The sequence below is a fragment of the Bos indicus genome, chromosome 1 (assembly GCF_029378745.1).
Source record: "Bos indicus isolate NIAB-ARS_2022 breed Sahiwal x Tharparkar chromosome 1, NIAB-ARS_B.indTharparkar_mat_pri_1.0, whole genome shotgun sequence".
Lineage (NCBI taxonomy): Eukaryota > Metazoa > Chordata > Mammalia > Artiodactyla > Bovidae > Bos > Bos indicus.
Genome location: NC_091760.1, coordinates 66,777,725 through 66,790,705, shown reverse-complemented (window position 1 = coordinate 66,790,705; position 12,981 = coordinate 66,777,725). Strand labels below are relative to the sequence as shown.

The 12,981-nt window shown below is 39.9% G+C and overlaps 1 protein-coding gene across 11 annotated transcripts in view; it reads left to right on the top strand.

The window, feature by feature from the left end:
* Window positions 1–12,981, top strand: part of GOLGB1 (golgin B1) — a 76,363-nt gene that overhangs the window by 55,505 nt on the left and 7,877 nt on the right. For 9 of the 11 annotated variants that reach the window (XM_070796794.1, XM_019953178.2, XM_019953099.2 and 6 more), the window contains 3 exons: window positions 1,506–1,684; window positions 11,579–11,744; window positions 11,932–12,069. In XM_070796794.1, the coding sequence (XP_070652895.1) occupies window positions 1,506–1,684; window positions 11,579–11,744; window positions 11,932–12,069 (483 nt within the window). The remainder of the gene's footprint in view (window positions 1–1,505; window positions 1,685–11,578; window positions 11,745–11,931; window positions 12,070–12,981) is intronic. The other 2 variants (XM_070796806.1, XM_070796744.1) reach the window with 1 other exon arrangement.

Below are 12,981 nucleotides of genomic sequence, written 5' to 3'. Positions count from 1 at the left end.
TGGGTGGGACTTCCCAACTGTGAGTTTCAGCTCATGGTTATCTTGCTGAGCTTTTTGAGGGCAGTCCCCATGTTGATATCTTTAGTTCCTCTTGGGTTAGTCAGGTTTTCCAAAGAAGACCTCTCCATTTCCTGCATGGATGGTTAAGGCCTCTGTGTCAGAACTCTTCAAGCTGAGTATGGGAATGTCTTCTAATATTCAGAAAGCATACATTCACTTGATCACTCTGGTGCTGGAGCAGTACCTTTACCTTCAACTGTTCCATAGTCCAGAGACACTCCTTCAGCCTTCTCTAAAGGATAAAATTCTAGTTGTCTGTCAGAGTAACAAAAAGTGTGAAATTGGGAGTGTTTTTAGGGATGTTGTTTTCTTAAGCATCTTTCATCTGATCCTGCTTATCTCAGCTATCACCTCCTCGCTACTCCCATCACCATCTTTTCCAAAAAGTACCTAGTGCTCTTAATTCCTAAGCCTTTTGAAGAGTCTGCCAAGTAAGTTCTGTTGGTTCTTGACTTTCCCTACTGCCATCTTAAGACTTGCCATTCCCAGATCTGTTAAGTCAGTTACCATTTATACATCTACTTTTTAGCTTCCAAAATTATTTTCGTTGCTACTGACTCCTCTCTTGTTGTTCTTGTTCATGTGTTTTATGCTTATAAAATATCTTTATTGTAGCTTTAGTGATATTTCCAGATGGGTGAAAGAGATACGTGTTTAGGGGCCCCCTCTTTGCCCTGACATCCTCACATTATTTCTTACTGCCAAGCTTTTAATGAACACTGGGGGTAAAGAGTTAGAAGATATATCTGCAATGTAATAGATAGGCAGGTTTGTTAATTAAAGGCAAGTTCATCATCATCAACACCGCCACTGATTTTTATATGTTAATTTTCTTGTCAAATTCTCATAATCTTTATAAGAGGTACTGTAATTATCTTCATTTTATAGGTGAAGGAAATTAAGGCTTAAAGAGTATGTGAAACATGCCCACTATGTGGGCAGGATAGCTGACTCCAAATTCTAACTGTTCTTAAGCACTGGGCCTGGGCATCACTGCCTTCTTTATAATCAACATCATCTATGGTAGAATTAAGGTTGATATTCATGAACCAGTGTTTAGAAGCCTAGCCAGGGCACATGGTTAAATAGAAAGCCAGTCTATCTTTATACTTTTTATCTTAGGGAGTTACCACCCCCAAGCAGCTGTAAGTCCATTGTCTATCCCATCTCCAGAGTTTTAAATCTAGAATCAGCTTAGGACCTCAGGGCCAGGGGACTGGGAAGTTGCAGTAGTTGCTGGGCTTTGCTGCCTTCATGGCCACTCCATCGGGAGATTCCCACCAGCCTGGCTGCGTGTATTTCACTACATTAGGGATTCATGCTGCAATTATGTCAGTGGATTGTTAGGTATTAGTAGTCTATTGTGATGTTGACTGACTTAACAGGGAGCTAGCTATGTTCATGAAATGTGATAAATCACCCTTTCACTTTCCTTTTGGTTAAAGCTGAAGGAGTTGAAGAATCTGCAGCAGCAATATTTACAGATTAACCAAGAAATTACTGAGTTACGTCCACTGAAGGCTCAACTTCAGGAATATCAAGATAAGACAAAAACATTTCAGATTATGCAAGAAGAGCTAAAACAGGAAAACCTCTCCTGGCAGCATGAGCTGCATCAGCTCAGGTATAGTAATCTCTGCTTTTTAACCCTTTCTGTTGTTGTTCGTTGTTGTTCAGTTGGGAAGTCATATCTGACTCTTTGTGACCCCGTGGACTGTAGCATGCCAGGCTTCTCTGTCCATTATCTCCCAGACTTTGCTCAAACTCATGTCCATTGAGTTGGTAATGCCATCTAACTATCTCATCTTTCGCTGCCCTCTTCTCCTGCCCTTAGTCTTTCCCAGCATTAGGATCTTTTCCAATGAGTTGGCTCTTCACATCAGGTGGCCAAATTACTGGAGCTTCAGCTTCAGCATCAGGCCTTCCAATGAATACTCAGGACTGGTTTCCTTTAGGATTGACTGGTTTGATCTCCTTGCCATCCAAGGGACTCTCAGGAGTCTTCTCCAGTACCACGATTTAAAAGCATCATTCTTTGGCACTCAGCTTTCTTTATGGTCCAACTCTCACAGGACTACTGGAAAAGCCATAGCTTTGACGATATAGACCTTTGTTGACAAAGTGATATCTCTGCTTTTGAATACACTTTCTAGGTTACCTGTCATAGCTTTCCTTCTAAGGAGCAAGCGTCTTTTAATTTCATTGCTGCAGTCACCATCTACAATGATTTTGGAGCCCAAGAAAAGAAAATCTGTCACTGTTTCCACTTCTCCCCCTTCTGTTTGCCATGAAGTGATGGGACCGATGCCATGATCTTAGTTTTTTGAATGTTGAGCTTTAAGCCAGCTTTTTTGCTCTCCTCTTTCATCCTTATCTAGAGACTCCTTAGTTCCTCTTCACTTTCTGCCAGTAGAGTGGTATCATCAGCATATCTGAGATTGCTGATATTTTCCCCAGCAATCTTGATTCCAGCTTGTGATTCATCCTACAGCCTAGCATTTTAAATGATGTACTCTCCATATAAGTTAAATAAACAGGGTGACAATATATAGCCTTGTGATAGTCCTTTCCCAATTTTGAACTAGTCTCTTGTTCCATGTCCAGTTCTGTTGCTTCTTGACCTGCATACAGGTTTTTTAAGAGACAGGTAAGGTGGTCTAGTATTCCCATCTTCTTAAGAATTTTCCACAGTTTGCTGTGATCCTTTTAGTTTTTTCTTTTATTATTATGAAATAATTATAGATTTGTAGAGAGTGACAAAAAAAAATAGTACAAAGAGCTTTCATGTACTCTTCATCCAGTTTCCTCCAGTGGTAATATCTTATATCACTATAGTTTGATTTCAAAACCAGGAAATAGTCTTTGGTACGATTCAAAGACCTTATGCAGATTTGACCAATTAGACTTTCACTCAAGTATGTGTATAGTTCTGTGCAGCTTTATGATATGTGTGGAGTCATGTAGCCGCCACTGCAACAAGAAGCACAGCTGGCCCGTCATCACGGATACGTCCCTTGTGCTACTAGTTTATAGTCGCTCTTCCTCTCCCTCCATCTCCATGTCCGTAACTTCTGGCAACCACTCATCTGTTTCTCCATCTTTATAATTTTGTCTCATTCTGAGAATTTTTTAGTATGTAACCTTTTGAAATTAGCTTTACTTATGTATAATGCCCTTGACATCTGTAACATCTTTGCATGTATCGATACTTCATTCTTTTTATTGATGAACAGTATTTCATGGTATGAATGTACTGCTTCAACCATTCATCCATTGAAGGCCATGTGTTGTTTCTAATTTTTAGCTACTGTAAATAAAGCTGCTGTAAACACTTGTGTATAGACTTTCATGTTGACAGTAAGTTTTAATTTCTCTGAGATAACTGCCCAGGAGTGCAAATTCTAGGTCATATAATAAATATGTTTCATTTTTAAAGAAGCTACAAACTATATTCCAGAATGACTGTATTATTTTACAACAATGTATGAGTGATCCAGTTTCAATATCAAATGCTGCATCTTCATCAGGATTTGATATTGTAGCTGTATTTTAGTTTTTAATAGGTATGTAATGCTGTTCCATTGTGGTTTGAATTTGCATAAGGGCTACTAATGTTGAACATTTTTTATGTGCTTATCTGACATCTATATATCCTTTTTGATGAAATATTTGTGTTTTTTCTGTTTTCTAATTGTGTCATTAATTTTTACTGTTGAGTTTTGAGAGCCTTTTTGTTTGTTTTTTACTCCAGATACAAGTGTTTTGTCAGATATGTGACTTGCAAATATTTTCTTCCAGTCTGCAGTTCATTTTTTTCTTCTTTCCATTGAGACGGTCTTTTTAATTTTGATGAAACCAGTTTATTGCTTATCTTTCAGATGCAATAATTGTTATTGCAATTATTATTATTGCAATATTATTGTAATTGTTATTGTTAATATTATTGTTATTGTTCTATCTTCAGGTTCACTGATATTTTTTTCCTTCATCGCTTTTTGAGTCCATTGAGTTAGCTTTTTATTTTGGATATTTTGATATTTTTTCATTCTAAAATTTCCGTTTAGGTCTTCTTTATATCTTCTGTTTCTTTGTTGAGGCTTTCTCTGTTTTCATTTATTTCCAGTGTGTTAGTTATTACTTTTTGAAGCATTTATATGATGGCCACTTTAAAATCCTTCTTTAATTCTGTATATATGTTTCCAACATCTGTGTCATCTTGGGTCTTGTAATCTGTTAATTTTGTTTTCTCAATCAAATTGTGATTTCCCTGTTTTTTAGTATGATGAGTGATTTTAAGTTGTTCCTGAACATTTTGGAGTCTTGTAAGTTTTAATGATCAATCTTCTTTAAATCTTTAGTAGGCTTCCACTAACACCATGCTGAGAGGGAAAGGGCGACACTACCAATTTACTGCTGGAGGAGTGGGAGAAATGTGGGCTTTCCCAGGTGGAGTGGTGGTAAACAATCCACCTGCTAATGTAGGAGATGCAAGAGACTCGGGTTTAATTTCCAGGTCAGGAAGTACCCTGGAGCAGGAAATGGCTACCCACTCTAGTATTCTTGCCTGGAAAATCCCAGGGAAAGAGGAACCTGGTGTGCTACAGTCCATGGGGTCAGAAAGAGTCAGACACGACTGAGCATACATGTACACAGTGGGAGGAATAAGGAAAAATGCATCTACTCCATCTTGTCTTGCCCTTTTCTTTTAAAGATGAATAACAATGCTATATGTTCTATTAGAGGAAAAAAAGATATGATAGGAACTGATATTTTTGATGGTTCATTTAATTCAGTGTCTCAGATTTGATACAAAAAGTAAAGGTAAAGAGTAAGTGCTTAACAGTATATAGACAGGTCCTGTTCTTGCAGCCTCCTTGTTGGGACTTTGTTACTGTTCGGTAAGACGGTGCAATGCACCTTAGTAAAACCAAACCTTTCAAGATTTGGTACTGAAAGGAGAATCTGTATGTTGGAAAGTGCTGCTGACCAAGCACCACCTGCTTTGCCTTACCTGCTGCTACAGGGCCAGCACAGGCAAGAGAATACAGAGAATATGAGGTGGAGTGTAGAGTCTGATCCAGCTTACACAGGGGCTACCCTGATGACAGTATAATAAAAGTATCAGTATATCAGTATAATAAAAATAATTATTGTAACATCCCTAGGAGAGCTCTTTAGCATTTTTAAAATTAATTACTAATTAGGCTGCATCAGGTTCTTTGCCTTTTAGCATATGGGATCTTAGTTCCCCAGCCAGGGATCAAACCTGTTTCCTGTGCATCACAAGGTGGATTCTTAACCACTGCACCATGAGGGATGTCCTCCTAAGAGAGCTCTTAATGTGTAAATATGAGAGATTTGTTCCTTCACAGATCCTAGATGCTTTACTAACATGGTATGTCAAAATAAACCTTAAGCAAAGTTTATGGAACAAAACACTTTTTCGAATTGGGTCATTTAAGTTTTATGGAGTGACATTACATCCAAAAAATTTTCAATTCAACATATTTACAGACTTTCTCATAAGTGAAAAAACTGAATTTCTCCTGTTTCTTCATTCTGTAATTGAATCTCCAGAAGGAAGGTGAATTACTCCACTTCAACCTCATGCCTTTTTTCCGGCAGGGAATAGCTGCCCCAGCTTATTCCCTATAATCGCAGTTCATCATCAAGAAACCATCTTCCTTCAGATGCACATTAAGGCCGAGCACTGAATTTAGGGCCCTCTGAAGGTGATTGGGAGCACAAGGGAGCATCACCTTGATGTCACCCATATAGTATCCAAATTAAGCACAAGCTGGAATCAAGATTGCTGGGAGAAATATCAATAACCTCAGATATGCAGATGACACCACCCTTATGGCAGAAAGTGAAGAGGAACTAAAGAGCTTCTTAATGAAAGTGAAAGTGGAGAGTGAAAAAGTTGGCTTAAAGCTCAACATTCAGAAAACTAAGATCATGGCATCTGGTCCCATCACTTCATGGGAAATAGATGGGGAAACAGTGTCAGACTTTATTTTTTTGGGCTCCAAAATCCCTGCAGATGGTGATTGCAGCCATGAAATTAAAAGACGCTTACTCCTTAGAAGGAAAATTATGACCAACCTAGATAGCATATTAAAAAGCAGAGATATTACTTTGCCAACAAAGGTCCATCTAGTCAAGGCTATGGTTTTCCTATGGTCATGTATGGATGTGAGAGTTGGACTGTGAAGAAAGCTGAGCACCAAAGAATTGATGCTTTTGAACTGTGGTGTTGGAGAAGACTCTTGCGAGTTCCTTGGACTGCAAGGAGGTCCAACCAGTCCATCCTGAAGGAGATCAGTCCTGGGTATTCATTGGAAGGAGTGATGTTAAAGCTGAAACTCCAGTACTTTGGCCACCTCATGTGACGAGTTGACTCCTTGGAAAAGACTCTGATGCTGGGAGGGATTGGGGGCAGGAGGAGAAGGGGACGACAGAGGATGAGATGGCTGGATGGCATCACCAACTCGATGAACATGAGTTTGAATGAACTCCGGGAGTTGGTGATGGACAGGGAGGCCTGGCGTGCTGCAATTCATGGGGTCACAAAGAGTCGGACACAACTGAGCAACTGAACTGAACTGAACTGAAAAGGAATCAGTGAACTAAAATGGACTGGAATGGGTGAATTTAACTCAGATGACCATTTTATCTATTACTGTGGGCAGGAATCCCTTAGAAGAAATGGAGTAGCCATCATAGTCGACAAAAGAGTCCAAAATGCAGTACTTGGATGCAATCTCAAAAACGACAGAATGTTCTCTGTTCGTTTCCAAGGCAAACCATTTAATATCACAGTAATCCAAGTCTATGCCCCAACCAGTAACACTGAAGAAGCTGAACGGTTCTACGAAGACCTACAAGACCTTTTAGCAGTAACACCCAAAAAAGATGCCCTTTTCATTATAGGGGACTGGAATGCAAAAATAGGAAGTCAAGAAACACCTGGAGTAACAGGCAAATTTGGCCTTGGAGTACAGAATGAAGCAGGGCAAAGGCTAATAGAGTTTTGCCAAGAGAACACACTGGTCATAGCAAACACGCTCTTCCAACAACACAAGAGAAGACTCTACACATGGACATCACCAGATGGTCAACACTGAAATCAGATTGATTAATTCTTTGTAGCCAGAGATGGAGAGCTCTGTACAGTCAGCAAAAACAAGACCGGGAGGTGACTGTGGCTCAGATCATGAACTCATTGCCAAATTCAGGCTTAAATTGAAGAAAGTGGGGAAAACCACTAAACCATTCAGGTATGACCTAAATCAAATCCCTTATGATTATACAGTGGAAGTGAGAAATAGATTTAAGGGACTAGATCTGATAGAGTGCCTGATGAACTCTGGACAGAGGTTCGTGACATTGTACAGGAGATAGGGATCAAGACCATCCCCAGGAAAAAGAAATGCAAAAAAGTAAAGTGGCTGTCTGAGGAGGCCTAACAAATAGTTGTGAAAAGAAGAAAAGCGGAAAGCAAAGGAGAAAAGGAAAGATAAACCCACTGGAATGCAGAGTTCCAAAGAATAGCAAGGAGAGATAAGAAAGCCTTTCTCAGCAATCAGTGCAAAGAAATAGAGGAAAACAATAGTTGGGAAGGACTAGAGATCTCTTCAAGAAAATTAGAGATACCAAGGGAACATTTCATGCAAAGATGGGCTCAATAAAGGAGAGAAGTGGTATGGACCTGACAGAAGCAGAAGATATAAGAAGAGGTGGCAAGAAAACACAGAACTGTACAAAAAAGATCTTCACAACCCAGTTAATCATAATGGTGTAATCACTCAACTAGAGCCAGACATCCTGGAATGTGAAGTTAAGTGAGCCTTAGGAAGCATTACTACAAACAAAACTAGTGGAGGTGATGGAATTCCAGTTGAGCTCTTTCAAATCCTGAAAGATGATGCTGTGAAAGTGCTGCACTCAGTATGCCAGCAAATTTGGAAAACTCAGCAATGGCCACAGGACTGGAAAAGGTCAGTTTTCATTCCAATCCCAAAGAAAAGCAATGCCAAAGAATGCTCAAACTACTGCACAGTTGCACTCATCTCACACGCTAGTAAAGTAATGCTCAAAATTCTCCAAGCCAGGCTTCAGCAAGACGTGAACCATGAACTTCCAGATGTTCAAGCTGGTTTTAGAAAAGGCAGAGGAACCAGAGATCAAATTGCCAACATGTGCTGGATCATCGAAAAAGCAAGACAGTTCCAGAAAACATCTATTTCTGCTTTATTGACTATGCCAAAGCCTTTGACTGTGGATCACAATAAACTGTGGAAAATTCTGAAAGAGGTGGGAATACCAGACCACCTGACCTGCCTCTTGAGAAACCTATATGCATGCAGGTCAGGAAGCAACAGTTAGAACTGGACATGGAACAGACTGGTTCCAAATAGGAAAAGGAGTACATCAAGGCTGTATATTGTCACCCTGCTTATTTAACTTATATGCAGAGTACATCATGAGAAATGCTGGGCTGGAAGAAGCATAAGCTGGAATCAAGATTGCCAGGAGAAATATCAATAACCTCAGATATGCAGATGATACCACCGTTATGGCAGAAAGTGAAGAGGAGCTAAAGAGCCTCTTGATGAAAGTGAAAGAGGAGAGTGAAAAAGTTGGCTTAAAGCTCAACATTCAGAAAACTAAGATCATGGCATCTGGTCCCATCACTTCATGGGAAATAGATGGGGAAACAGTGGAAACAGTGACTTTTATTTTTGGGGGCTCCAAAATCACTACAGATGATGATTGCAGCCATGAAATTAGATGCTTACTCCTTGGAAGGAAAATTATGACCAACCTAGACAGCATATTAAAAAGCAGAGACATTACTTTGCTGACAAAGGTCCGTCTAGTCAAGGCTATTATTTTTTCCAGTAGTCATGTATGGATGTGAGAGTTGGACTATAATGAAAGCTGAGTGCTGAAGAATTGATGCTTTTGAACTGTGGTGTTGGAGAAGACTCTTGAGAGTCCCTTGGACTGCAAGGAGATCCAACCAGTCCATCCTAAAGAAGATCAGTCCTGGGTGTTCATTGGAACATCTGATGTTGAAGCTGAAACTCCAGTACTTTGGCCACCTGATGGGAAGAGCTGACTCATTTGAAAAAACCCTGATGCTGGAAAAGATTGAGGGCAGGAGGAGAAGGGGATGACAGAGGATGAGGTGGTTGGATGGCATCACCAGCTCAATGGACATGAGTTTGGGTGGGCTCCTGGAGTTGGTGTTGGATAGGGAGGCCTGGCGTGCTGCTGCTCATGGGGTGCAAAGAGTTACACGACTGAGCGACTGAACTGAGCTGAACTAAAAGAATATTGTGTCAAGTTGCTATTATCAACGAAAGAAGAGGTGCACAGTTTTAAAGGCTTGTTTTTTGAAGCCACTTGTTCCTCTTGAAACTTCATGACAGAGATTCTGAAAGAAGACTTTCCTGATAAAGTTGACCCTTAGGGAAGAGAAAAAGAGGGAGAAAAAAATGATTTCTTGTCTATTGATTTTTTGGTTTCCTTAATTTTCTCCTTTTTCACCATTCTTTTAGCCTTTCTCTCTTTACCTTCCACATTTAAGCAGTTTTGAAGGAAAGAAAAATTATATATCAAGTGGCTGTGAGTAAATTATAAGAAGGAAAGGAAGACATTTTACTTCACCTTTAGAAGGAAGAAGACATGAAGACAGATTTGATTCACTGGCTTTAGGACCAGTTTCTTTGCTGAATATCTTTTTAAAATAGGATCCCTGTCTTGCTCTTGAAATACTTTCAAGAAATGAGCTTTCCAAATATGAAAAAGCTGCAACATCTCATTCAGGTTTCTGTGGCACTGGGGTTGGCTCATCAGAAGAGTATGGATTTATGCAATAACCTTTCTCTTCTACTTCAACTACTGGTTTGCTTATTCTGCTCTGGTTCCTGTGCTCTCTTACTTAAGGGGTAATGAGGTATAGCCCTTTTATGGCTGTTCTCTTAAGTAATCAGGCTTGTTCCTTAGCTCCTATTCTCCATTGAGGGTCTCTCCAGATTGTAACTACTTGTCCATCTTTCAAAAAAAAAAAAAAGGCTATTTGAAGCTTTGTAAAAGATCTGTGATCTTTTTTGTGCATTCTCACTCTTAAACTCTTCCTTTCTTATTCTCTCTCATTTTTCACAGACAAATATCAGAGAAAGTGTATTAGAGGATTTTCTGTGCCTTTTCCATATAGTGGCCTTGTAATAAAAATTTATTTTAGTTTCTAAGTTTTATTGTTCTGCCTTTTTGAAAAAAAAAAATCTGACTGTAATGCAGGTCACCTTTTGACACAGCAGGATTCTTTCATAATAGGTTTATGTCCTTTAGAAAAGAAAGGACCATTTTACCTTGCTTCTAGAGAAAAAGACAGAAAAGTCTGATGTAGTTCAAACACAGCCTTGTATTATTGGGAAAAATAGAGACTAGTCAAAGTAAAGAGATGCTGCAGAAATTTGATTACAGCCCCTTTTTTTTTCAGGCATAGTGTAGCGAGAAGTAGAACTAAAGAATTTGGCACAGAGGCAGTTTTGCTAGTTCTTCAGAAAATTAGCTGGAATCAAATAGAAGCTTCCCTCTTGGTCAAATGCAGGGCATAAATAAATAGCAGCAGTTTATATTTAAATCCTTCCCTCCAGAAACCCTGCCCCCCTCACAGGAAGTCATCAGATGGTTTGCCTAATAGAGGCAGATGGACATGTAGCTTCAGGAAGCTGATGCTTCCTGGGTAGTGGTTACCTCTGAGCAGCAATCAGCGTTGGAATTGCTCACCTGTGTTTGGTACGTGACATATGGTATCTCATTAAATCATCACAATAATTCTAAGGAGTAGATCATTTATTCCCATTTCATCAATGAAACTTAGAGAGATTAAGTAACTTTTACTCAGGGTCTCATGCCTAGTGTAGAACAGAGCCAGCATTTGAACTCAGCTCCTTCAGACTCTACAGTGGCACCCTCATAACCCTGATGTTGTTCTAAAGAATTACAGTGGTTTGCCATTCAGACACAACTGAAGTGACTTAGCATCAGCAGCCATTGTTTACAGAGTAAGTTTTATTCAGTATGGTGTTCAGTGCCCCACAGTATCTGACTTCTTTCCTCTTCACCTTCATTCCCTGCTCTATCCACTCACCACACTATGTGCTACAACAATTCCAAAAATCACTGTGTATATTCATTCATTCTTGTACTTTTGTTCTATTCTCCACCTGGAATGCTTTTCCCATTATGGAAACCTGACTCATTGTTCAGGGTTCAGATCAAATACCTGTTTTCTGTGAAATCTTCCCCAGTCCTGCCAGTTACAGTTCTCTTTTAAGTTCCTCTTCATCATCTTGCTGCACAATTCTATTTATAACATAAATTTCGCTCTGGTTATATATTTTCAACTATATCTCTACATCCCATTACATGTTTCGAATACGTAGTTATTCATCTTTGTCTCACAAGTATATTTTTGCCTATGCCTATTTCATATTTTCTCTAGGATAGAGAAGAATTCCTGGGAAATGCAAGAGAGGAGAATGAAGGAGCAGTACTTTATGGCTATCGCAGATAAAGATCAGCAGCTCAGCCATCTGCAGAACCTTGTGAGGGAATTGAGATCTTCTTCCTCACAGACTGAGACCCACAAAGTGCAGTACCAAAGACAGGTGAGTAATTCCAATGCTGATTGCTGGTTGGAGGAAACGTTTAGTTTCCTGCAAGCCAAGTGCTCATCTGCCACTATTAGGCAAGCCATCTGATGACTTCCTGTGAGGTGGGCAGGGTTTCTGGAGGGAAGGATTTAAGTATGCACAATGTTAGGAGAGAGTTTTATCAGTGTTTATATCCTGGCAGGCATCCCCAGAGACATCAGTTTCCCTCAATGGATCACAAAACCTAGTTTATGAGACAGAGCATCTTAGGACTCAGCTCAATGACAGCTTAAAAGAAATTCACCAAAAGGAGTTAAGAATTCAGCAACTGAACAGCAAGGTATGTGTTCCCTGCTAGCCTGAAGTTCAATTTCTTGTTTCCATGACTAGAAGCAAGAAGGTAAGTAGAAGCTGTTTAAGCTTAGGCTCTAGCTCTATTAGAAAACAAAAGTTTTACCTTTCTCAGAGCCTGGATCCCTCACCCTAAAGCACCAGACACAGGGCCATTTCTTTTTCCTCGCCTTTGCAGAGCCCTTGGGAGTGATTTGGAGAAGCCCATTCAATAAGAATGATAAAAGCCAACTCCTTTAGGAAGACATCCTACCCAACATCATCTTCCCATAACTTCTCACAAATCCTCCAGCAAGCTCCCCGGTATTTCTCACTAGTGTGTGGCAGGGAAGAGTCTCAGGAAGGAGGCTTGCATATGTGATTAGACAGAGCGATAGAGGTGAGGGGTCTGCTTTTCATTCTACTCCATTTGTAAGCTTCCTCACTGTGTATCTAATGTTGTGGAATTAAAGAAGCCAATTTGCTTTTTCCTGAACCCCAGGCTGGCCACTCTAGACACTCTAGGAAGCATGCTGGAGTAGATGGACCTCTTTCTATGGGAAGAGCTGCTTTGCCATCTGGTCCCTAGAGCAAAGGGCAAGGCAGGAAAAAAAGAAAATTATTCTCAGTGCCTTCTCATATCTGTCTTGTCCCCTCATCCATTCTTTGGCTTCTCTTCCTTCATCACCTGCTTCCCTCCCCTCACCATCTTATGAATCTTTATACTCCTGTTGTCTCTGACTAGTCAGATTATTCTCTGGCAGCACCTCACCCAGTTCTGCCTTCTTCAGAGGAACCCAGCTAGGTAGTTTATGTTAGTGCCAGGAGGAATTTGAGTGATCATTTAGACTCTGGGATCCAAAAATTAGCTTTCAGGAGGGCTATCAATATAAATGTCCAAAAATTATATACAAAATGATGT